This window comes from Bombyx mori, chromosome 5 (genome assembly GCF_030269925.1).
Source record: "Bombyx mori chromosome 5, ASM3026992v2".
NCBI classification, from domain to species: Eukaryota; Metazoa; Arthropoda; class Insecta; order Lepidoptera; family Bombycidae; genus Bombyx; species Bombyx mori.
Window position 1 is genome coordinate 5,731,245 of NC_085111.1, and position 27,584 is coordinate 5,758,828.

Consider the following 27,584-nt stretch of genomic DNA (forward strand, 5'->3'; position numbering starts at 1 on the left):
AGAATACCCAGAATTAATTATGAGCTAATTATCGTATAATACTAACCTTTAGGCCGGGAAGCCGATAGTCACGGTCAGAATCCATTGTTATTTACAATTAATTGATACAATGCCAGATGTGTTCTTGAAGAATAAATAAAAAAAATATCATTTCGTAAATTTATTTTTCCACTAGCTTTTCTTTCTGTGGTTTCACTCGTACTGATGTAGCAAAAAAAACCGAACCCTCAGGACTAGTTCTTTTTTGCATGTATGTGAATTTTTCTGCATACAAAATTTCATGACGAGCGGTTAAGTATTTAAGACGCGAAAGCGAAACAAACAAACAAACAAAAATAGCTTTCAATTTGAATGTTTTATAAAGCATTCGGAAAACCAAAATAATCTCTACCACCGATTTCAAGAAGAGATACAGTCCTGAGAAAATCCGCCGAAACAAATCCAGCGTGCATTTTTTATTAATTATAGTTTTATTATTTGGCCAACATAACGAACAATTAAAATAAGTAAACGAGATATAAATCAAATCACAATTTTCATTAAACTGTTATGTGGGAAAGCAAGCGCCTTATTGTCATGGCGCGTTATACTAAAAATCTTTCACATTTTACCATCTCGTAGTCAGTCTTCGTACATATTTGTAAATCGTTAATATAGACAAGAAATAGAAAAACACCCAATCAAAAACCTCGAGGGAAACCTGGTTTACTGGTGGTAGGACCTATTGTGAGTCCGTGCGGGTAGGTACCACCACCCTGCCTATTTCTGCCGTGAAACAGTAATAATGCGTTGCGGTTTGAAGGGTAGGGCAGCTGTTGTAACTATACTTGAGACCTTAGAACTTATATCTCAAGGTGGGTGGTGCGTCTACGTTGTAGATGTCTATGGGCTCCAGTAACCACTTAACACCAGATGGGCTATGAGCTCGTCCACCCATCTAAGCAATAAAATAAAAATAAAAAAGTCAGTCTTCGTACATATTTGTAAATCGTTAATATACACAAGAAATAGAAAAATTCCTAATAAAAAACCTCGAGGGAAACCTGGTTTACTGGTGGTAGGACCTATTGTGAGTCCGCGCGGGTAGGTACCACCACCCTGCCTATTTCTGCCGTGAAGCAGTAATGCGTTTCGGTTTGAAGGGTGGGGCAGCCGTAGTAACTATACCTACTTGAGACCTTAGAACATATATCTCGAGGTGGGTGGCGCATTTACGTTGTAGATGTGTATGGGCGGCAGGAACCACTTAACACCAGGTGGGCTGTGAGCTCGTCCACCAATCTAAGCAATAAAAAAAATAAAAAAGATATATCTCAATACTGCAAATAATGTATTGAGTAAAATTCTGAAAAAAATTGTACTAAGTATAACAACCCTGTATTTATTCATTTTAGTTCGGATAAATGGCGTCGAGGCAAAGAATCTGGAAGTTGCCAGAAGTATTTCGACAATTGGTGCAAATGCAACTTTTGTTTGCGTTAAATACAATAATGGTTAGGAAATCTACTATCTACCATATTCGGGATGCTTCATTAGTAGGTACTACTACCTTATTTATTTGGAAGAATATATATATCCATATCCATATCCGAAATGTCCATATCTAAAATTAGAGGGGTCAGACTTACTAGCATTTTCGAATAGCCGAATTATTTTAGTACGTTTCATAAAATCAGAAAAAATCAGTACAGATACTAGATATTGTAGCAATGTGAGGTGCCACTTTAGCAATAGTCAATTTCGAAGGCATTATATTGTTCATATCCAAATATGTTTTTGAGTACTAAATAAGGTACTTATAGGTTACCAAATATTTGTTGATTTTGTGGAAACTAAACAGTATAACTATAATAATTTTGTATTCACTTATTTCTCACCTTCACAGTAAATTATTCGAATGATGCAAACTCTAGCACACACGTGAATTGATAATAATATTTCGTTACTGGCTTTCGAGATTTGAATAATAATCACTAGGTATAACAGGTTAAATAATTAGTACTGCCCAAGTTCAGTGACAGAACCGGTGTGTGATGAAAAATTAAAAAATAAACTACTCTAAAATAAATAAAGCTTGCGAACTATGAAACCGGATCACATGTTGTAGATCAAGAATAACCGGGTCAGATTATGTGTATCAGTATTTAAATAATTATTATTATTTATACTCAATGTTCTAGTTAACGGTAAGAGCGAAATATTAAACTGCCTTCGCTCATTCATTTTTTTATAAGATAGTTAACAACAAGGGTCGTGTATTTATGTCAAGCGTTGCAACGATGCAGGCAAGTATCAATTTTTTCTAAGGAAATTTTTTTTTTGTCAAATCGTGTTCATGAATATCTTCCGCGATGAAGGATTAGCATTATGTTTTAAAAATTTAACTCGAAATATTTATAAAATTTGCGGAAATGCGCAGGGGGCGTGTTCCGCGATCCTCCCTTTTAATTAAGCGGTCATGGGTTTCAATACAAAAGGTCAAAGAGAAACATAGCTATTATAATTAATATTATAGGGATAAAGTATTATGTACAGGTGATTTGCAAAATCTTTATGATTAGAAGCAAATCATTTTGCTTAGCAACATAATAAACGAGTATTTAATTTGCATTAACGGATTGTACAATCGTACGGTACTTGCTCTACAAAGTTAATCTGCGAAGATATTGTGCCGTGAAAAAAAGTGTTTTATCGCCTTGCTTATTTGTGTAACAATAATTACGCGATAATAAATCGCATAGCATCATGTTTGTACGTCGTGATGTGGTATTCAGTTACACTGATCTTGACTTATTCTGCAATATATTGAGTCCTGCTGATGTAATCAAATGAAGAATCGCTTTTATCGTTCTCGACAGAAGAAAATCGTAGCATATATATATACTATAAAAAATCCATAGATTCAAATTCCTGAGTAATTTTCTTGCCCTTCTCTTCTTGATCCATCTTCTATATCTATATTCTTATCTATATAATCTTTGATCAAATTATATTAAACTAATCAACATAATTCAATTCGAAAAACTACATTCAAGACCATTCTTGTCCTTCAATCCTTTTTTATTTAATGGGTACTTAAAACAACTTTCACATTTAATAAGTTCCCGATATTTTACCCATTAAGTAACAGTTAATTAATAAATTACACCCATTAAATAATAGTATTTATAATGTAGATTGCCGCGAAGGCATAAAGCAGAAACAAAAAGTACACATTTTAAAAAAAAAGCACGCACCATGAAAATGTCATAGTTACGAAGTTTTAGTTCATTTTTAACATGTTATCTACAAGGACAATGAACGTTTATCATCTATTTTAATCTACTATGCATTGACGTCCTTATCATTTATATATATTTTTTGTATGTTAAAAATAATTATAAAATTCTTTGTCTCGAGTGGTATTTATAATATAACTATGATCTTTAAGCAACGAGTGTGATATGTAAGCTTATACTAAAAGGGTGGTCGACTATAATAAAATACACTAGGTAGTCCTTTTCTATTGTAACCAGTCCGTGAAAAAGTTAAATAGCATAAAACATAAAATGCAGGTTTTTCATTAGTAAGTTAATAAATTTATTATTTAAAAGTCATCGTGGCCTAAAGAATATAAGGCGCCCGGTGCATTCGTATGTAGCGATGCATCGGTGTTCGAATCCCACAGACGGGTACCAATTTTTCAAATGAAATACGTAATAAACAAATGTTCACGATTGACTTCATATATCGTGTAATAAAAATGAAACCCGAAAAAGTATTATTTGCGTAATTATTGGTGGTAGGACGTCTTGTGAATCCGCACGGATAGGAACCGCCACCCTGCCTATTTCTGCCGTGAAGTAGTAATGCGTTTTGGTTTGAAAGGTAGGGCAGCCGTTGTACTGTAAAAGCTGAGACTTAGAACTCATGTCTCAAGATGGGTGGCGGAATTTACGTTGTAGATGTCTTTGGGCTCCGGTAACCACTTAGCAAGTACATTAGGGGGGCTGTGAGGTCGTCCACACAACGAAGGAATAAAAAAAAATAAGCAAAAATTCGTAATAAAGTGATCTTTCGGTATTGAAAAAAGTTAGACTTACTTTGTGTTAAATATTCATTGAATATGAACGTGTTCGATTAATTTGCATACCAATCCACATTCCAGGTTTGAATCATATTAACATCGGTACTCTATTTCCTTTTTCCTTCATAGGTGCAAATGAACAAACAGATATCGCCTTTTTACGTACGTATTTTTTATTTATCAATACGCTTTTATTAGCTTCAGACGTATGTATGTATGTTTGTAACGGAATCTTTGAACATTATTTTGAGCTCCTTCAAAACGTCGGATTAACTCGAAATTTGGTATACTTCTTAAGGACCGATGACAAAAAATATATAGAAAAAAAATTATTGAAAAAATTTAAATTTAACTAAAAAAATGAAAAATAAATAATAAAAAATAAATTTTAATAAATTTTAATTAAAAATTGTGTAAGTAAAATGATTTTATTGTGAAAAAGCGTGGGGTGCTTTTCAGGATATTATCAAAATAACCCTTCTACTTATTACTGTTCATAAAATACTTATAACTACTGATACCATGCACCTCACGCTTTTTTACAATAAAATCATTGTTACTTACACAATTTTTAATTAAAATTTATTAAAATTGATTTTCTATTTTTTCGTTGGATTTTCTATAAAAGCGTATTTTGTTAGTTTTTTTAAACTATTATTTTTTTATTACTGAGTTATAGTTACGTTATACTTTTTTTTGAGTCATGACATTTTTTTCCTTTAAATTTGTGTTACGTGTGTTAAGTTTGTTGAATTTTTATCTGTTCGCGTTTGTAAAGATAAAGTATTTCATTGCCAAGGAATCGAATGACGCGTCTGATTGAATGATTGTGTTCGTCGTCGGGCGAATCTACTGCGGCACTTTAAGCCTGTTTTCAAACGTGAACCAGTTCTGTAATACAGTTCGGATTCAACCTCAAATTTGTGGAAACGAAGAGATTTACGGATCCCTATACTTCCCGTTTGACTACTTTTACTAGTTTACTTATAATTATAATAAATTTAAAGGTTGAATTTTAAATGAAATCCGCGGGTTTTTTATCCTTAAGGCACTAGGTTTTTCGTTTTTGGCAATATAACGTGTATTATTAAAAACGTGCCTCGTATTTTTTGGCACATTTTAAACGGTTTAATTGGATCCGCATATTTAGATTCGTATGTTTCGTGCCCGCCACAATTGCGAACGAATACGTTTTGGTTAATAATCAAGTTTTTTTTCTTTATTTTTGAAGTATTACTGGTTACACGAAGGCCTTTCCAGTTTCACCAGGACAGGTGGGCGAGCAAGGTTCAGCCAGGAGGGGTGGGATTTGCTAACAACTGCCCGAGCGCCTCCGAAGAAGACCTAACAGCTCAAGAGCAGCTGCTTCGCGAATGAATCTACTACCGGATCGGAATCGTGACCCGCTGAGAAGATCCGGCGAGAAACTCAGCGGGCTGATGCATGGGTTAGGTTGCACGTCGAACTCTTTGCCAAGTTCGACGAGTACGGTTACCGGGATCCCTAAACCTGCTTTTAGTGTTAAGAGCTGAAGGCGTCTAACGCAAGAGTTATTGGATCTGATGGATCCGTAAGGACGTGTCTAGGGCGACGACAGTGACTTGCTCCTGCTTGATCAGGATTTGGGGAATAGTCAGCGGCGGCAACGATAAGGTGATTATCATGACGCATAGCCTTATCGAAGTATCGTTAATAATCTATTGGCATAGGATTATTTTTTTAATAAGGTTATATCTAGTGTTTTCCCCGTTTTTTTTTTTAATTTAATTTATATATAATAATTTGTATTTTGATTTTTATTTCTGTTTTTCACGGGGCTCTAACCTTGAGGACATTGCTAACACTAGCCCTAGCAAGAGCAGTGCTTCGCAGAAACTATCATCGGATCGGAAACGCGACCCTCTGAGAAGATCATATACGCTAATTTTGTTCTTAAACAAAGGACTGTCAAATGTAACTATCGGTTAGAAAGGCTTATTCTGACATAGCTGATTTCTTTCTGTTTCCAATGACGTGGCTCTTACGAGAAAGATTCAAGAATTACTATCTAAATGCGTAAATTGTTGATGTCTTATTACACTATAATTGACTTATTGGTGACTTATTTGACTTGATTAGTTTTTTATTTGTATAAACCTATATCCTTTCATGGCATTCATCCGTGAACACGCCAGATTTTAATATCGTGTCTAGAAGATAGCCTTTATTACCTTAACAGTAATAATGATTAGAAAGAAATGGTTGCAGTATTGGAATGTTACCGTTAAACTACCTCAAATAAGTAGTAGCATGACTTAAGTTACATAACCTCAGTCATAGTTGATGGGTATGTAGTTCACGTTACGTTTGATATGGCTTCGAACATGGTTCATACCATCAATGCAAGCCGCTAAACTGACTGACGTTTTTAGCACTTTTAAAATATTGTTATTAGGTTTATTTGGGTGTGTTTAATTAAATCTGAGGTATCGAATTTAAACACTTGTAATAGGGGTGTTTTTTTTTTGTTGGTCAGGAGGAAATCGCCGGACTTCGCCCTCCAGTGGGGGCGGCAGGCGGAGTATGTCGGAGTCGAATCGACTAAAACCTCCTGTCGCTCAACAACCAACATCCAAACCTCGCATGAGACAGAACTCATGAAAAGGCAAAGGGGTGAAAATGAAGTGTTTAGTGCGGAGCACATCTTTCCCATCACCCTCCCCCTCGGGACGCCGGACCGGCAGTCGTCGGCGCCACGACCGCCAGCCCTCTCGATCGGCAGGCTATCCGAAGCACGTCTAGATGGCGCCGATTAGATTGAGTTTGTAATAAGGGTAGAAACATTTTTTTAGTGGCAACGATAATTAGGGTACCATCATCGTACTGGTCAGGTGTTGGAAGTGAAAGGTGGTTGTGGGACCCTTGAATGGTTGTTGATCAGCTCAAGGGTCTGGGTTTGAGCGACACCTTATGACAACGAAGAACGGAAATGATAGATGCGCGCCCATAAATTGTCTTCTTTCAATTTTTTATTCATAACGAATCTCAATCATGATGCACATTGCTACAACGAGTTCCTTTGTAAGAAAATGGTGGAAAGTGTAATAATAATATAATGATTCTTACAGAGTGCTACTTATCTGATTCCAACTTGTTCGTTCCAGTCATAGCTTCAGTCCTACAAGGCCATACGCCTTGCTGAAGATCGAGTTACTTGGGGGAGAATAATGAGGAAGATAGATTAAGGAACGTAGCTCGTAGATGCGGCCGCGACTAAGTTAAAATTCAATTTAATATTTAGTAATTAATAGTCTACTATAAGAAACAGGCAATTACTTTTATTAAAACGATATAAAAATAAAATGTATCTTCTCCTAGTAGATGTGACACGCAGTTACAGATTTAAATTTGTAATATCAAATGAGTTTAACTGAAATCAGCAATGATTGATTTGACTTGGTGATAATTAGATATGACTCTTGTAACGTAGCGAGCTAAGGTTTTTAATAACAAAAGGTTTTTACATTAACTTTTTTGAAGCTGAAAATCGAAATAAAAAATAAAAAAAACGGACGGATCACTAAAAATCATATCGTATTTTCAAGGCACTTAATGACTTCTGTTGCAATTTTATGATGGTTTAAAATAGAAATACTGGATTTCAAAACCGGTCGCATGCAAAATATGTATGTAGCCCTGACAGAACTCAGTACTGACTTCTGCGCTAATAGGCTTAGAGTTTTCATAAAATTAACATTCTTAATTACATTTTGATTGAGTATAAAACTTCCGGTATTACCGGGAAGGTTGAAGTTGTTTCTTTCATTAACTAATTAACATAATAAGAAAAAAACCTAATGAATTTTATGTAAAAAGTTCATTTTCCGCAATGCTAAGTACATTCATCATGCCTATTCTGTTGCAACGGCCGTTATACACAATACCGTCTTTACCATAAGGGCACACGGGGCCCGTGCCCAGGGCCCCCATTCTCAGGGGGCCCCGAAAGACCGACAATTTCTCTCACACGTTGATTCTCAAAACATTTTTGTCGGGCACATTACACTTTTTTCAGAAATCAGTAATCAGAAGGTACAAGGAATAATTTACTATGCCTATAATAGAAGATTTTGCTCAACAGAAATCCCGAAAAAAGCCGTTATCGAAATCGTAACCAAAAAACATTAATATCATTAATGACATATTATATCATACTGTATTTGATTACCTATAATAAATGGTCATACTCAGTAAAAAAATGTTATTATAATAATTAATTAATATAATTCGCTTTTTTTACTTTCCAAAAGGGCCTCAAATTCTTGTGTGCCCAAGGGCCCCATCCTAGTTTAAGACGTTCCTGGTTATACACTTTCATTGAGACATCGACCTCATATCTTGAGGTAAATGGTAATATTCAAGTTGTGATATGTATTGGTCTGGTAACCACATTACACTAGAGTTACGCGAGTATGTTCATAAATATAAACAAATAAAAAAGGAAAAATTAGAATGCAAGCATTATATTTTTTTAACCATACATAAATAAATATTTCGAATTGTCTAGACAATGGATATAATACACAACGATCAGCCCCTCACAAAGATGATCTCGGTTGAGTGTATGTTGTAGTTACAATGTAGGTATGTATGTAAATACTCTACAAACAGGCTGTCACCTGTGAGCTTACGTACATAAATGTCACTGCCACAGCATAATCGATTCGATTTTGCAATCCATATCCAGCAAGCCAAAATGAAGCAAGAACGTTTGACAGAAATTTATTCTCAATCATCTCGGTGACGATAAAATTAAATGTTTTTTTTTACGTCTTACGTAATGGAAACTTGTATTGCTCTGGCTCTAATTTTCAAATCAATAGTTTTTTTACGAATTCTGAAACCTATCTATTTATTTTCTACTAGCGACCCGCCCTCGCTTCGCTTCGGAAACATTAAAACACAGATGAAACAAAAAAAATAAATAAAAAAAAATATTTAAAAAAGTAGCCTATGTTCATCAGGGACAATGTCGGCTTCTAATGAAAAAAGAATTTTTCAAATCGGTCCAGTAGTTTCGGAGCCTATTCGAAACAAAAAAACAAACAAATCTTTCCTCTTTATAATATTAGTATAGATATAGATTTTCATTCTGTATCTTCATTAGTCTATAGTGGGTAAAAAAAATGTTTAAGTTAACGTGGTTCAGCCTTTAGCGCGTAGCGAAGATCCAAGGCTAATTAAGTTTATGGTTTCATAATAAAAACGCTAATGACACAAACTGTCCTCACAGCTCGGGTTAGCGATATTTGATTGGTCTACGTGATTGGACGAGCTGAGTCCACTACGAATTAAGTCCAGATCCATCAGCGAAACACTGCTCTTCATAAAGCAGATGTTAGCAAATTAATTTAAGCCACGTGACTTATTTTTACCTGTCATTATGAAATCAGACTAGCCCCTCGAGATTACTAGCACTTAGGTAGGTAAAAAAAGAGATCCATAATTCAAAGAGCTTGAACACCGCTTGAAGCAAGAGGTCAAAGTTGCAATAGCATGAGGTAAATCTATAATGTCCTTAAGCGGATCAAGCAAAGGGATGGTAAACCTATATGGTCCCACACGGCCTACCAGTGCGAAATTGGGTTGACATTTGACTTTTAATAGTTACGTGTTTAATTGACAAGATTAAGTTGTTTGAACTACACATACAGACGGTCCATTGACCCATTTGGCAGCGATACCGACAGCTCACTGCAGTGCGGAAATTTCCTTCAGAGCTTGTGTCGACACTTTCCCCGTAATTGAATTTCATTTTTATTTAACATTTAAGAATATCTACCGCCGTTCTGTTGATATACCTACTCGTATATCGAATGAAGAATTATATAGATTTTTACCTACATAAAACTTTGTTGCTATTTAACAGGATTTTTTTTGATTTTCCTCAGAAATGAAAACTGTAGTACTGTAGCTTATATTTTTTTACAAAATTTAAAAGGTCACAGCTGAAAGAGGAATTTATAAATATGTTAGTTTTTAATATTTCCGAATTCAAAATGTAACAATCAGAGTACGTTTTTTTTTCAGATATGCTCAAAATATGTACTTTCTAAAACTTTTGAATTAATTTTCTCAAAATTTATTATTTCATTGTTGTGTATAACAATAACCTTTGTTTAAATTCCCTTTGCAAATAATTGTAGTACATGCGCATTCGTCTAATTATTCTATTTTGGGATCCATTGCATTATTGAAATCTTTGTTTGTCGTTAATATTTGAGGTTCTGATTTTTTTTGTTGCTTAGATGGGTGGACGAACTCACAGCCCACCTGGTATTAAGTGGTTACTGGAGCCCATAGACAGCTACGACGTAAATGCGCCACCCACCTTGAGATACAAGTTCTAAAGTCTCAAGTATAGTTACAACGGCTGCCCCACCCTTCAAACCGAAACACATCACTGCTTCACGGCAGAAATAGGTTGGGCGATGGTACCTACCCGCGCGCGGTCTCACAAGAGGTCCTACCACCTAGGACGAAGAATTCCTGCGTTTCGATTTCAAGGTTGGGTCTGCTGTTATACCATACATTTGAGTCTTCGACGCCATGCTTCAAGATGGGTGCTGCTATTCATGTTCGCTGTCTATGGTTCGTTGTAAACATTTAACACAAAGTGTACTATGACGTCTATGCATTCATAAACACTAGGAACTTTCCAGACGCATTTATTACATACTTCATAGACTTAAAAATTATAAACACGCGTATTAGATACCGGTTTCATTATTAATTTTAACATAAAATTACAATTTAATTTTATTATGTATTTTTTTTGTTGACGTTCTAGTATTGCTTTAAAAATAAAACAAAGTTTGTATGACAAAGATACGACTCAACAATGAAATTATTAATCGTATAATTTCGGCAATGATGATTATCTACTCAACAAAGAACAGCTCGCATCGGTCCTGGTGTTTTCCAGGCACCGTCACAATTTTTTTATTTATTTATTGCTTATATGGGTGGATGAGCTCACAGCCCACCTGGTGTTAAGTGGTTACTGGAGCCCACAGGCATCTACAAGGTAAATGCGCCACCCATCTTGAAATTATTAGGGCCGCTTGCCCTAGAACATGAGATACGACTTTCAACTCTCAAATGTCCTACTTCACATACGAGTAACGTTTTGCGTCACAAAGACAGAAAAATGGAAGAATTATGTCGTAGTAGTAGCCAGTAATAATTAGTAAGTTTCTTTTATTTAAGTTTATTTGGAAAAAAATACAGGTGTTGGTATTGTATAATGTATACATTGGATAAATGTAGTATTATTGTATTGTATATAAATTAACAAAATTTCCTACTTGTATTAACATTTTAATGTGTAATAAATTTTTTGCCTGCGTTTGTACATGTTCTTACGGTCACGAACAATAAATCTAGAATATAATTTATAAACTAAGCAATACTTTTATTTCATTATTACACCACTAAGCAGAAGAAGAAGGATTATGTGAATTATAATAAAAAATGATGCGCGTATTTATTCGAAAACATTCACCCAACTCCGGCGAAGGGCATTGCCACTTGCCACTTCAGAAATTGGTTTTATATTTAGATTTTTTAATTCAGTCAAGCCACGGGGTCTTGTATCGGGGCAGAATTATTTTTGTACGCTTGTTATTTTTTTATTAAAAAGCTGTGAACTCGTGTTTGGTAATTTTTTTTTATTGCCCTTGTAGGCCGACGAGCATACGGCCCAGCTCATGGTGAGTGGTTACCTTCGCCCATGGACTTCAGCAATGCCATGGGCAGAGCCAAGCCGCTGCCTACCGTTAAGTACTCTCCAAGCCTCGTTTGAAGAATGACATGTCATAGCACTCTGGAAACACCGTGGAGGGGAGCTCATTCCAAAGTCGGATGGTACGTGGCAAAAAAGATATCTGGAAGCCCACTGTGGATGTACTCAGTGGCTCCAGGTAGTATGGATGAACTCTAACTTCAATGGCGGGCGGTGCGATGATAAAAACGAGATGATGAAATAATCTCAAACAATTCCTCAGAGCGCTCCCCATGGAACATACATAATATTATTTGACAAGTAGACTCTTCGGTCTACTGGTTGTTCTCACTGATGGATGATTGCTTGAAAGATAACTTAAGATAGGTCACAGTGCCGTAATAACTCGAAAAAAAAAAAACAATAATTTGGGATCTTGACCCTTTCTCGGTCCCCGGCTACGACGAGGACACGTGATGCCAAATGGAATCACTAAAACAGTTTTCAATTTATTCATAACAGTAAAATATGATTTGGAAATACCGGCTTTATGAGGGCTATAATTTTTGTACTTAATCTCTTTGGCGTTTAAAAATAGCTTGAAAATATATTTATTAATCCATCCTTTATATAGTTGCTAAAATTATAAATTTGAAATTTGTTGGTTTGTGTTTGTTTATCCTTCTTTCAAGTCGAAACGAAGCAACGGAATGACATGATAGTCATAGTTTTCGAACAGGAGAGTGACATTGTGATTTTTATCCCAAAAAAAAAAAACATCACATTCCCACCGGAAACTGTTTTATTATCTTTAGAAAAAATACGCGATAGAAGAAAAACAAGTAACTAAGCTGTTATTAGTTAATATGGAAAGGTTTTGAACGTTATTCATAAAATAACAATTCAAAAGTTGGTATGTAAGAATTTTTTAGTGCCTCGATAGGTATTCAATTTGTCTTCGGTTCCCAAGCAGTCGGTGACCTAGATAAAAAATTACGCCTACATAAACGATCGATAGACGACTAAATTGCCTCCATCCGCGACACAGTCAGCTGATCACATAACTTGAAAATTGACGACAGACGCAGCTAATATAACGAACGAATGAACGCTCCGAATCGGGCTTGGGATTGTGTTGTGGCGCGTTAGCCGAAGCCATTGCGCAGGTCCACATCGTACGACCGGCTGACGTTTTGTCGATAGAAGCTTCGAGACTGTGGTCAGTCGGTGTGACGTAGTGCTACGTCAGTTACTGGTCGACAGAAACACGGACGTACGTTTTACTGGTACAAGGGAATTACAAAAACAATAATAGCGTATTATTTATGCACACACACACAACATATGTAGAATGGTTACGCACACAATGACATACTCGAAATCAACAAGTACTAATGTCAGTACTATTGTAGACTAATGAATTTAGTGATATTAAACGTTTTTTATTGCACAGACCGGTCGCTAAGAAATCACTACTCGCCTTGAGATATGAGGTCTTGAATAAGTCACAATTGTTTAATAAACCTGTTGTCCCACCCTTCAATGCGGAGATCGGCCCGCGGCCTAAAAAAAGGATATAGCGGGCTAGTCAGACGAAGAGAACACCCGTAAAAATACCACAAGTAAAAAAAAATATTATTTTATTCCAAGGGTAACGACGAAAGGTAACAGGTTAGCTTATTTCAGGATTACCTTATTTGTTAAATACGTATTAAACGCAAATAATAGGCATGCTTAACCATAATTAAAACTTTACACTGCGGTCGGACATGATTTTGTTTTGTTTCATTCTCAAATTGACGCAAACAATTATTAACAGACCTTTTGAGAACCGAAACTAAACTCGGAATAGTGATTTTAAAATGCTTGATCCAATTAATTTCAGGAATTATTCGAAATATTTATGTAAACACAATTATGTACACTAACATAATAATATGTGTGTTTCTAAAAGTAATGTTTTACCTGTTTATTATATACTTATTGTGAAAATTTTAAATGTAGCCACGAAATTAGATTTTACAAAATGAAATCGTAAATTCAAGTTAAGAATTGAAAGACTAACGAACGGAAAGTTTTTCTGGGACTCCGGAGAAAAAATGGCCAAACGAGTTTGACGGGATCGAGTTACAAGATGGTACAACGGAATAACAATGGAATCCTTTGATCGTGCCTTGAAAATGTTTAAATGAAGAATATTACATTATGTAAGAATAATAGTAAATTTCAAAGACTATACCTAATACAAAGCAAAAATCATTCACTTGTATAGGTACACAGTGTCTTCTTCTTTTCGCTTCGGTTTCCTCAATACTGAGGGTCGTGACCACCTCCTGGCAACAAGAGCTTATTCCGGATCATTCCACGTCATTTGCTCCTATCGGCCGCCGATGTCAGTGTCTATCGGATCATTAATGTTGGTTATATGAAAATTAGATATGACTGTCAATTTTAAATCTTAAGTTTTTTTTTTTTTTTTTTTTTTTTTTTTTTTTTTTTTTTTTTTTTTTTTTTTTTTTATTACGTAATAAAATAACTTAAGTAATTTATTAAAAAAAAACATTGTTCTTGAATGCCGACGCGACGCTGAGACTTTAGGTTGAGGTAGGTTAAATCCCTAATTTTTTTTTTTTTTTTTTTTTTTTTTTTTTTTTTTTTTTTTTTTTTTTTTTTTTTTTTTTTAATAATTTGCCAAACTAACAGTTTTGTTATAGAAAACTATGTAAAGATATTATTAGTCTTGAATTAGTTGAAGTGTATTGGATAGTAAACTGGCGTAAAAGTTAACTCAGTATGCAGTTGGAAGGGTGATGACCGTCAGAGTCATCCGCGGGTACCGCACGATTTCCTACGAGGCGGCTTGCGTACTGGCCGGATCCCCGCCCTGGGACCTAGAGGCGAAAGTACTCGCGTCATTATATCGATGGCGCGAGGAAGAGCGGGCACGGGGCTCGAGGCTGGTGCAGCGGCAGATCGCGCTGCGCCGAGAGGAGCTCCGTCTGGCCTTGGTGGCGGAATGGCGGCAAAGGCTTCTGCGCCCTACCGCCGGCCTCGCAACCGTCGAGGCGATCCGGCCAGTACTCGACGACTGGCTCGGGAGAAGGCACGGATCCCTGTCGTTTAGGGTGACACAGGTGCTGTCGGGGCACGGTTGCTTCGGCAAGTACCTGTGCCGCATAGACAGGGAGCCGGACGCTCGGTGCCACCACTGCGTCCACTGCGGGGAGGACACGGCGCAACACACGCTCGCCGAGTGTGTAGCTTGGGAGGAGCAGCGCCGTGTCCTCACAAATGAAGTAGGAAGCGATCTGTCGCTGCCGGCCGTAGTGCGGAGGATGGTCGGCAGCGCAGAGTCGTGGGACGCGGTGGTGTCCTTCTGCGAGGACGTGATGTCGCAGAAGGAAACTGCGGAACGGGAGAGGGAGATCTCGACTCCCTTTCCCGGCCGCAGAAGACGCACCGGGCGCAGGACAAGGGCGGACAATGCCCTTTTCCGCCCCCCATGAATGGGTCCAGGGGCGAGGGACTTGGGAAAGCCCTCGCCCCCTATTCGATGGACCTGAGACGGAGGCGCATGCGGGTGTCGGCGCGTGCCTCTGAGGCGATGCACGGAGTAGCTGAACGCCTCACTACTCCGTGCAGGAGACGAGGCCTGGATAGACCGGGCCAGCACTGGTGTGGGGCTGCGGAAGAATTTTGGATTCCCGCGGCCCTGCGCGCACGTGTGGGTGGACACCGGGGTGGTTTTAGCCGGTAGGAGTCCGGCACGCCCCTTCGCTTTTCCCTAGGCGAAGGTAGTCCATGAGGATTTCCCCCCGAGAAAAAAAAAAAAAAAAAAAAAAAGTATGCAGTTGGAAAAACGTCCCTAGCGGCAAACGTTCCAACTCCGTACAAATTTGAGTTAACTTTGACGCCATTGAGAACGTTAAAAAACTCGCACTAAACACACTGCGTCGATTAAGTCACAAGGAGGCTCGGGTGTGGCATGCAACACGTATCACAGTGGTTGTGCAAACGAATTTTAGTGAAGGCCGATACACGGAAACTTTACATTACCTCTAACCTTACACGCTCTCAATACCAGGGACATAATTCGATTAATATTGATACTGGCGTAACTTTAGTTGTCCAAATCATTTGAAAATATCCACAAAATTTTAAACAAATATGCTGCTCATATCGAAACTCGTTTTTTAATCTGTTGGTGGGTAGAACTAATAACTAGATCACAGATCTCCGATTGTACAATTTTTTTAAGGGATTTTATGACCTGGTAACTAAGACCTTTAAGCCATGTCTTATTTTAATTTATATTCTTATTTTTATGAAACATAACATAACATAATATGGAGTGAAATTAAATGAAACGAAAATGATTAATTTAAGACATTAATCAACTGGGATGAAATTAAATGAAATGGGATGAAATACTATAAATAATACAGATTACATTTTGCTACGAATACATTAATATATATACATATTAATTGTGTATTTATCTATATCTATACTAATATTATAAAGAGGAAGATTTGTTTGTTTGTTTGTTTGTATTGAATAGGCTCCGAAGCTACTAAACCGATTTGAAAAATTCTTTCACTGTTTGGAACACTATTTCTGAGTGACATAACTATACTAAAACTCGAATAATGTAACCCAAGGTGTAAAAAAATTACCTAAAATATTTTTTAAATCGCGTTGCCCTGCGAAAACTAAACTAAATAAAACGAATAAAATAATGTACTACGGCTTTGTAGAACACATTTTACTCCAATAAATGTGTTTAATCAACTTTCATAGAATAGTCCCCGAGATATATTCGAAGATCGTTTGGAAAAAATATGGCATACCATTTTTATGGAGACAACTTATTCAATCTGGTTGACAAATGCCAGGAACAAGCGTTGTAGAAAAAAAATGTCAGAGGCCTAGCCAACGAGGCGACAAGCTGATATTCGCATATGAACTAAATGTTGATACTGTTCTAACCTATTACGTGTATATATTTATAGTATCTTTAGTTTTGTGTTATGGTTTAAGGTAGTAGAGATAACAAATTTATTTGAGTTTCATTTCATAATTCAAAACGTAATCATTCAATCACATAAAATTATGTTGAATTGAATTAATTTTCAATCAAATCAATTGATTTAATTGAATAAGAACCTATTCATAATTTCCAAGGTTCGGTTTCTAAGCAGCCTATATAGATAAACGACTTTTGTTTATTATTATAATCGATCACACATATTCAATAGATATCCATCTACCAGAAGCGATGAACAGTACTTACTTTTTTTTAAAGTATAGTTACGAGAAAAACCTCATTTAGTACTGGATATTTTTGAGGCTTAAAATGGCGATTTTTTCCTGTACAAACAGCGTGTTTTTTATAACTGTTGAATTTTAATTGAAGTTTCATAGCACTAGCAGGATACAATTATACCAACTAGTTTTTTTGTATTACGAAATATCATAATCAAATAATATAAGGTAAAGAAATGAATACCTAAAGTAGTATGCAAGTTCTTTAGTAATAATATTTACCTGAAGATAAAAACCGGTTTGTTCGTGAGAATACAATGTTTTATTTTTTATTTGTATACCTACTTCAATAACAAATTGCATAAGTAGGTACTTTATAAAACAAACCCGGCAGGTTTGTTCCAATTTTTTCGACTTAATGGAATCTATGCATATCTTTTTTTTATTGCTTAGATGGGTGGACGAGCTCACAGCCCGCCTGGTGTTAAGTGGTTACTGGAGTCCATAGATATCTACAACGTAAACCCACCACCCACCTTGAGATATAAGTTCTAAGGTCTCAGTATAGTTACAACGGCTGCCCCACCCTTCAAACCGAGACGCATTACTGCTTCACGGCAGAAATAAGCAGGGCGGTAGTACCTACCCGTGCGGACTCCCAAGAGGTCCTACCACCAGTAATTACGCAAATTATAATCTTGCGGGTTTGATTTTTATTACACGATGTTCTTCCTTCACCGTGGAAGTCAATCGTGAACATTTGTTATGTACGTATTTCATTAGAAAAATTGGTACCCGCCTGCGGGATTCGAACACCGTTGCATCCACAGAACACTATTACTTCCAGGTTGCATCGCTCGATACGAATGCACCGGACGTCTTATCCTTTAGGCCACAATGACTTATCGACTATCTAAGAACTACCTATTGTACTTGTAATACGCTAAAGGATTTTGTCATCACTTATGGATGCTGTATATGTATATGAAATAATTGATTATCATACATTTGCTTACCAATCATGTAGGTAACACTATACCTTTTATTTTAATTACCTACCCATAGGAAAGTAGGTTATTCCGAACGCATAGAGAAGGACAACAACACAAATACTAATCGAAAATCATCAATGAATCAATCAAGTATACAATCCATATCCTTATTCGAAATTAGTTGTTTGTAAATTACTGCAATAATCACTTTGTTGTAAACTTCGAACGACAAACAAAGTATTCTATTGACGACGTATCTTGGAAGCGTTAATTTGTTTACATTTTAGTAAGCAGTTTGACGTAGACCACCATTTTGTAGACGTCGTGTGAATTTGCACGAATGTGACGATTTGCATCATCATTTAAGTCAATAGTTCGGGCCTTCCAGCTGAGGGCAAACATCGGTCAGCGTGCGACCTTTTGTATACCCTCTTGACTCGCTAACGAGATTATTGAGTGTCACAAAAGATTAGTTATTGTACCTTTTTTTATTGTAGTAACTGTTATAAATATTTACATAAGGCCAATTTTTTGCTGTACCTGAATGTTTTGTTTACGTCAAGTGATTTGTTGAATGATTTTTTTATTAGTATTTTATACTCCACAATGATCAACATCTGCTATAGCAGTGCTTAAACAGTATAATAATATGACTAATAAAAAAAAGTACCTGTGTTTTTTTAAATAGTAGAAGTAAGAAATGAAACCTGACAGGGACCGCAATGGTTTTATTTATGCTATAAAATTTGACATTAAAGCTTGTAAACTTGTTTTTTTTGTAGTTCTTCTAATATAAGCTAAGATGAAACTATGAAGTATTGCATGAAATAGAAATAATAGGCTTAATAATTATACACGCGTGTCAACTTTGCAATCTCAAAATTTTCTCAACCAATTTAGCAATAAAAACGAATTAAATTTCATAATTATGAAGTTATATAACTGAAGTTTGATTGCAAGAATCTGTTTTGCACTTGACCGTATTTTAGGAAATATAAATTATCAATTTTCTAATGTCTGCATTTAAAAATTGTTTGTTGTTTTATTTATTGAAGTATAGTATTTATAGAGTGTTTTGTATTTCGATCACGATTGAATTATTGACTGCCAATGTGAAGGCCACTCATTGTAGCAGTTTCTAAATTATAAGACGTTATTTCCAGAACTCTTATTAAGATTTTTGGCATATTTAAGCATTGGCAAAATGTCAGAAAAATCCATCAGAATTCAGGCAACTTTTTATTTTTACTTATTGTTTAGATGGGAGGACGAGCTCACGGCCTGCTTGGTGCTAAGCGGTTACCGGTTACAATGTAAAAACTTTTAGATATTAATTCTAAAGTCCCAGTTTTTACAGAATAACGGTGCTTCACCCTTCAGATTAAAACGTATTACTGCGTCACGGCAGATTCACAAGACGTCCTACCATCAGTAATTACGCAAAATTTATGTTTTGCAGGTTTGATTTTTATTACACAATGCTATCCTTCACCGTGGAAGTCAATCGTAAATGTTAGTTAAGCACCTATTTTATTAACTGGTACCTGCCTGCGGAATTTAAATACCGGCACAGTAGCTTCGCTTGATACGAATGCATCGGGCGTCTTATCCTTTAGGCCACGACAACTTCATTGTGTAGATGAAATTCCAAGACAAACTAATAGATAATAGATAAGATTTAAGTCGCCGTGGCCTAAAGGATAAGACGTGCATTCCTGTTGAGCGATGTACCGGTGTTCGAATCTCAGGCGGGTACCAATTTTTCTACTGAAATACGTACTCAACAAATGTTCACGATTGACTTCCACGGTGAAGCAATAACATCGTGTAATAAAAATCAAACCCGCAAAATTATAATTTGCGTAATTACTGGTGGTAGGACCTCTTAAGAGTCCGCGCGGGTAGGTACCACCACCCTGCCTATTTCTGCCGTGAAGCAGTAATGCGTTTCGGTTTGAAGGGTGGAGCCATGGTGGAGCAGTCGTTGTTACTATACTGAGACCTTAGAACTTATATCTCAAGGTGGGTGGCGCATTTACGATGTAGATGTCTATGGGCTCCAGTAACCACTTAACACCAGGTGGGCTGTGAGCTCGTGCACCCATCTAAGCAATAAATAAAAAAAGATAGTACTTATAAGTCAGTCTTATAACACGTCATTGTGAATCCTCCCAGTACACTCTTGGTAATGTTAGACGCTACAGGTATTCACGCTAGCTGCTATCACAGAATAAAACATTGAATAAAATCGTCGGTGAGTTCGACTTAATACTTAGCCCATAACAACAGCCCGCTGAGTTGACATAATTACAACATATATACAAAGGTATTTAATCTATACACTATAGTACTACTACTAGTTTACTGTAAACATTAAGTATATTTCGTAGCAGCAAGGAATCATGAGTGGACGATAATTAACAATCTTGAAAAACCTTTTGAAAGGTTTCCGAGGACGGGGAAAAATGAATTTTTTTCTTTTCTTTTAAATACTTTATTTAAGCTAAAAATGAAGCATGAAACGAGAATTTGAGTGAGGTGAATCGTTTTTGGATACGGAAAACAACTTAAAAAAAAGTTTTAGTGATTTGATTAAAATGTCCCTAAATCCCATCATTTGATTAAAAAGCCCTGAAGCAATGTCATGTCCCTGTCAACCCAAGTTTCTAAGTTTTTTTTAAGTTGAGACATGGACGTTTGACGTTTGTAGCCTCCTCAAATTATAAAACCTTCCTTATGTATATTCTGCAGTTACATCCTCATAAAATATGACGTAACTAAGAGCGTTTATTATGGGATTTAACGTAATTTTCCTGTAAAGTTGCTTTTGTTCTCATTAAGTATTTCGTGCAACCATTAACCTTTGCTAACAGAGGCTATCAATTTTACTATACTATTCAATGGGGTTATAGAAAGCTGATGTGTGCTTGTGTGTCGAATAATAATAAATATTTATTTAAATTTGATGAATTTATGCTGTATATCCCTTATAAGCATAAAACAGATTTACTTTTCCTTGTTATTAATGAATTAGTCAAAATATCTTCAAACACTACACATATAACGAACAAAAATTTCTTAGAAGAAATTAAAATGGCCTGTTTGATGTTTTTGTGAACTATGAAGTAACTTAACCATCTCAAAAGTTTTATATTTGATCTAAAATGTGGATTATATATAACAGCGACGAAAATCATCGAAGCAATAAATAAAAAAAATCGGAGATCTTGACACGAACACTATATTTTAGAACGAAGTGTTAAGAACATAATTCGACCTCCCATTTACCTATACGTGCACACGTTTCTCTCTTGTAGTCAGATTGAGCTTTTTTTATAAATGGTGGTTCCTATGTGCATGCAATTAGTATAAGTTTTAGTTATTTAAAAATGTTTCAATGTATTGTAACGATTGAGCACGAGCCGAGCGACGTTATCAATTTTCTTTATCTCTCCAAGATAAAGTGATCTTGACAATTCAGAAATAATCACAAGATGATTTGTTGGCGTAGATAGAAAGGAAAACTGACGGCCTAACAGGTGTTAAGTAGTTACCGGAATAAACTTCATAAGCTGCAACGAGAATACCGCCCACCTTCAAATATTAGGTTACAATTTCAATTCGAATAACAGCTATTCTAACCTTCAAAGCGGAAAGCACTATTCCTTCTCGGCAGATATAGACAAGACCGTTCCATAATGAATAAAGCCGCGTGGGTTTAACAACAATCACCTTCACAATCATTGATAAACTTCACATAAGTATTCGGTACATTTATTTTATTGAAATAAACCTACTATACCACATCCACACATATACGAGACAAGAACAACTTTATTCAGTGAGCGGGAATCGTCAGGTGAGTTGATAATATAATTTTTTAAACATGTATATCACACGGCTTTAACCGTATTTAAAATCTGGAAATAAAACCAACAAAAATCGTCTGTCTATCTTATACGGTAAGAGTCAGACCAGTTACTAGATGGAACAAGAACTTAAATAGAAAACATTTTTTTTCTTTTTGACAACATGGTAATGTTTACTCGTCGACATTATGCAGATTGTGCTAATTGCTTTTAAGTTTTAAATTAAAAATGGTTAATCGAAATTGTTTTTGCGTGATCCTCGAAATAAAAAAAGACCATTATAATCTATGAAAAGTTCAAGATTATTGATTGAATACTTAAATATTGAAAGTTCGGTCTGGTCAAAATACCTTATCATATTATTTTATATATCAAATCTATTTTCAGACTCAATGCTGTTGTGTAATACTTTTAAATCGGAATAAGTTAAAAATCGTTGTCCCAAAATACGACTAAAACAATAGCTGTAAATTTTCAAATCGAAAAATCGCTCCATTTACGTTATGCACAAACAAATTTGTGTAGGAACGTACGTTTTACAATATACATGACATACTTGTTTCAATGCTGAGGTCATATCAATTTCATCTAATAAGGCGCTGTTTTAGGTCATGTAAAAAAAGTATACCATTCAGTCATCCAAACGCAAAACCAAGACAGGAGCAATCACTCAAGGTTAGTTTAATTGCGAAAATATAGACATTGCAAAACGAAGACGCGGTCACGATATGCATAATAAAAACGCAATATTAATTTATTTTGCAAATTTAACCGAATTATATGAGAATGTTGCGTCGATAGTGGAATACAAATTTTGTATATATTTTTTTCATTTACCTGCCTTTATTTTACAATAAAATAAATTGCAGTACGTAGCTACAAATATAATGATATATTTCTAATCTAGTAACTGATGTTGTAGGAAATGCGTTCAAAATAACTTTTGTATCAGGCAAAGGACGCGTCTAGTTGGCATCGATTTCTAGAAGAGCGTAGCACTTTATGTGGTTCACGGACGATACTCTTCATGCTCTGCGCAGCTATACGCAACACATAAAATTTGTTAGACATTACATAACAGATCTGGCTAGCATTCTAGGCCTATAGATACTTAATATAATATTAAGGGAATGCCTGAAAGAAATGTTTGCGCATTTTGTAACTAAACTTATCCAAGTTATCTATCTTGTAGTGACATAACCTATATAGATAGGAAGCCGGGTTGTACCAACCAATAAAACATAGTATTCATACTGCTAGAACAATAAAATTAATGATATATATATATCATCCTATTTTTGTTCATCTAATAAAGTTTAACTTGCAACTTTCATTGGAATGTTGACTGCAATTAATCCTGTCATTGTGATTTTAATTATTTTGAACTACAAGTTTTGATTCAAATCAGTGAGTACTTTTTGAATGATAATTAAATAAAAAAACCAAATAATAGAGAAAATTAAATTTATTAAATAACCTCATAACTTACTGAGAATCCCTTACACGTTCAGCCCTTATATCCTATATTTACAATGCAGGCTGTTATTCTATATGTACATCGCGCGCGGGCCAGGCTTTAAATCACAGGAAATAAAAGATTAATTAATAGAGAAGCATCACAGTCTAAACAGGGGCTCCTACTTCTTCTTGGTAGGTCCTCGTGAGTTGTGCTGCTGCGACAGTGAGTTGGCGGAGAGAACGGCGCAAACCACGTAGATGACGGCGACACGCAGCGGCGGCCCTCGCTGCGGACTCGCGTTCATCTTCGCCTTCGATTCCAGAGTCACCCGCTGCACTAGAAGCATCGCTTTCAGTGTCGCTGAGGTCAGACACGCGCCTCCCTCGCTCCACCTGCTCTTGGCTATCACCACCTGACCACAGCAACTCAGTCTTCAGATCATTAAGCATGGAGAACATGCTGAATGGGTCATCGTCACCTTCCTGTGGCAAATTCATCAGACGGCTTGGTACTAAGACCGTCTCATCCATGGTGTTAACCATTTTGACAAATTTCTCCATGTCATTCAGGATGCTCTGTTTTGAAAATTCAGCACCATCATTACGGGCGATTTTGCGCAGGGTGTTCCTGTAACAATGAAAAGAAAAAACAATTAGTCTTAATCACAACAATTTCACATAATATAGAGGAGAGCATGTTATCTTGAAAATCCTAAATTATAAACGATATAATAGGAAAGCCGTACAAGGAAATATTTTAATCGGTTTAGCATTATGTATGAGGTTTTCAATGTCAATAAATTTCTGTATTATAATAAATTGGTTTTAATTGCACCAATCTTCAATAAAACAGTTTATCCCATGATATGTATGCTTACAGCTGTAAATCTGGTTTTTATATTGTTTTAGAATATTGTTAAGTTATTTATTGATAAAATATGTAATTAATAAATTGTCCTCAAACTGGTGACAAATATTATGTAGATTTTACAATTTTTACTTAATAGATTTCATCTTGTTAAGATGACAAATACTATTTCATTTTTAGACTTACAATAATTGCAAAAAACTTTAAATAGTTCTAGTGGTTTTATTTAAAGTACATAATGTGTAGTTACTAACTAGTCAGTGTCATATCACCAAAAAGGATGCATAATTTTTATGTACATATTCGTATTACTATTGATGGTTTGATCTCAATTCAGTTTTAAGAAATTTATTTCTTCACTTTAGCAGTTCAGAATTGAACTTGATTCGTTGTTAATTATGAAACAATGTTCATATATATTAGATAAGTCGTTAGGAACTATTAAAATTCCAACACGATTTTTATTCATAAACTCAGAGTTTGCTCAAGACTTTAGCGGGTTAAGAAAACCTTGAATATAGCATTCACTGTGGCATTGTAATAAAAAGTAGGTAATATAGTATATTAACCGATCATACTATAATTCCATGAAATCATGTAATGTTCGGCCTCCGCTGAGTCACTGTTCGCGCACGCCCAGTATGAGGGTAGCATCATCGATGAGCCTAACGTGCTATTATTATTTGGAAATTCCACTTATGAACCATTGGTCACGTCAAATAATTCACTGAAATAATTTTTTCACTGGCATTTTATATAGATACTGTCAATGTGAAAGGAACCATTGCGCTTACGTCGACAATTTGATAGCTTAATGAATTTGTGTATTTCGGCACGATCATCAGCTCAATAAAATGCATCAAATATCACGTACGCATCGAAGAGCCACACGAGAGACGGGAAGGTTCCTGACCTGCGGGATGTGGAGCAATATAAACGGACACTATGCGTACCTGCTGTTTTCCAATTTTGTCGATATGTCTGTGTTGAAAGACATCTTCTGGTGTTATTTAACAACTTTAAATATCACTGAACACACACGAAATGAATAATATCACAGTAAAATTGGTGTCTGAGAGCACTGCTAACGAAATGAAGCAATCGACAAACTGATTCAAATGAGCGAACCTCCACACGTAACGAAGTGACTTGACGTTTTGCTAGCGGAGGGGAGAGCTCATGTATTTATACGTCTCGATCATACGATGCGGGGGGAGGCGAACTTTGAATAATATCATTGTATTGTAGAATGATATTACGGGTTCAGTGATAATTTAATTAATATTGTCATTAAATAAAGTCATTGCTATATTGGAGTAAAATATCTACAGCTGCTTATGTCATGATATTGACCATTACTCCTTTTTATCAATAACAGCCCGGCGCGTCCCGTGGAAGTCACACCACATTCGAGGATTGCGATTGGTTGGAAGAGTAACATTTAATATTTCATTGGACTGTATTCTACATCTAGAAGGCGCTATTTTCAAATTTTTTTCTACGTGTTGAAGTTCAAAAATTCTTATAACAGTCTATGAAAGTATTACAGTTTATACTTCTGTTTACATGCAACGTTTTAAATTTATTGTTATGACAAAAAATATGTTTTTTTACTACTGTTTATAATACAATAACTGGATAAATTAGAAACGAATACTGATATTGAGACTGCTACTAAAAACACAGGCGTATTGAGTATTTACAAAAAAATATAGTGTTAATCAGAATGATGCTGTAATTTTGGGTAAAATAAAAAAATAGGTAATTTCCGTGGCTGGCGTGAATATGTTGACATGTTCAAAAGGTAAATTTTAAAGGGGCGCAATTTTAAAGTTTGACTAATAATGATAAATTGTGTTATCGAATTTACTTACAAATCTCACTTGACTTGAGGATAAAGCTATACAATGTATTAAATTATGATAAGAAATACGCTTAAATTATTTTATTTTTCGTAATATTAGACTTATCAATTTGTTCACCAATGAGTTGTCAATATATTCACCACTTTAGTAGGAAAAAATTAAGTAGTCATATATACGGAAAAGGAAAATTTAGGAAAATTAAGAAAAATAAGGAAAATATATTTGTCATATGTCCCTGTATACAAAATAAAACATTTATAGCCAAAATCAACATTGTTTTAAGGAGAAAAAAACGTTTGAAAAGTATAGAGCACCTACAAAATAATTCTACTCCAACTCCACAGTCCAGTAAACTAATAATAAATTAGCCATTAGCAATCATCTTGATCTTCTAAATCTGGATCGTCCTCATCTATATCTGGATCTGTAGGGTGACAATCATTTGTTTTTAACTGTTTATAGAAATTGTGGAAAACTTCATCAACTAACTCCAGAAGATCCATTAAATCTTTTTTCTTTTCGGCACTGTTTGATAATGGGTCTTTTGAAATTTGGTTCATTCTAAAAGATTCACCAGTACACGATCTTCCTCTTTTCTTAAAATTTACAGTGTTGAAAGCGGATTCTCGATCAAGATTATCTTTAAGATGAATTGTGCCGAAACTTGTCTTAATGTATTGCAACCATTTAATCGGTTGCCATAAAAACTTTTGTCCCGAAGTATCGTTCTTCTATACAGAAAACGGTCCTTTCTTGGATTTTAACGCTGAAAAATCTAAGAAGTCTCTTAAAGTCATTACTACAACTCTAAAGGGATTTTGAAGTTTGCATGTTCTCACTAGCTGTACCCAATCATTTAAGTGATTAATTTTCATTTGTGTTCTTTTTTTTGTTTTTTCTATTATTGCGTGATCAGAGTCGCACTCCATATGAGTATGTCCACTTATAAGAAATTTGTGGTGAATTGCTTGCAGCGTAGGGTGATTGTTTAGTAGGTACATAAACATCATGGCAACAATGTTATTTTTATTTTGGCCACCACAAGTATCTGAGTAAAAAATTACCTCCTTCACATTTAACGGCAATGTATTGCAAAAGTGCCACAAACATGATCCCATTTGATTGGCTCCTCGTGATCCTATGGTCTCGTCCCACATATAGCATGAAGCTTCATTACTTCCTAAGTCATGGATGGTTAAATTAAAGGACCAAAACTGTCGTTTATAAAAAGATACTGAGGTTTTTAAATAAGGCGTTCGCAGACATTGTTGAAGATCAAAAGAAAATGCCCTAATCGAAGAGTCATTCTTTACAATATCTTTGTCAATCCTTTTTTCACTGTAAGCTTTTTCAGCTCGGGATTGATGTTCGGCTAATTCAGCATTCAAATTTATTTTCCTATCGGCGTCTGCTACTTTAATTTTGGCATTGAAGACATC

At 35.5% G+C, this 27,584-nt stretch overlaps 1 protein-coding gene and 1 long non-coding RNA gene across 2 annotated transcripts; one reads left to right on the plus strand and one right to left on the minus strand.

Annotated features, from left to right (window-relative positions):
• Positions 1-21,259: 21,259 nt before the first annotated feature.
• LOC134198893 (uncharacterized) lies at positions 21,260-24,231 on the plus strand. Its single transcript, XR_009973165.1, has 2 exons — positions 21,260-21,944; positions 22,563-24,231. It is a non-coding gene; the product is annotated as an uncharacterized LOC134198893 (long non-coding RNA).
• LOC101737970 (mid1-interacting protein 1A) lies at positions 23,402-26,205 on the minus strand. The gene is made up of 2 exons (XM_004932299.5): positions 25,234-26,205; positions 23,402-24,040 (listed from the first exon to the last, which is right to left on the minus strand). Exons 1-2 carry the CDS (start codon positions 25,275-25,277, stop codon positions 23,578-23,580), a joined length of 507 nt encoding a protein of 168 aa, XP_004932356.1. The 5' UTR covers positions 25,278-26,205; the 3' UTR covers positions 23,402-23,577.
• Between the last annotated feature and the right edge of the window lie 1,379 nt (positions 26,206-27,584).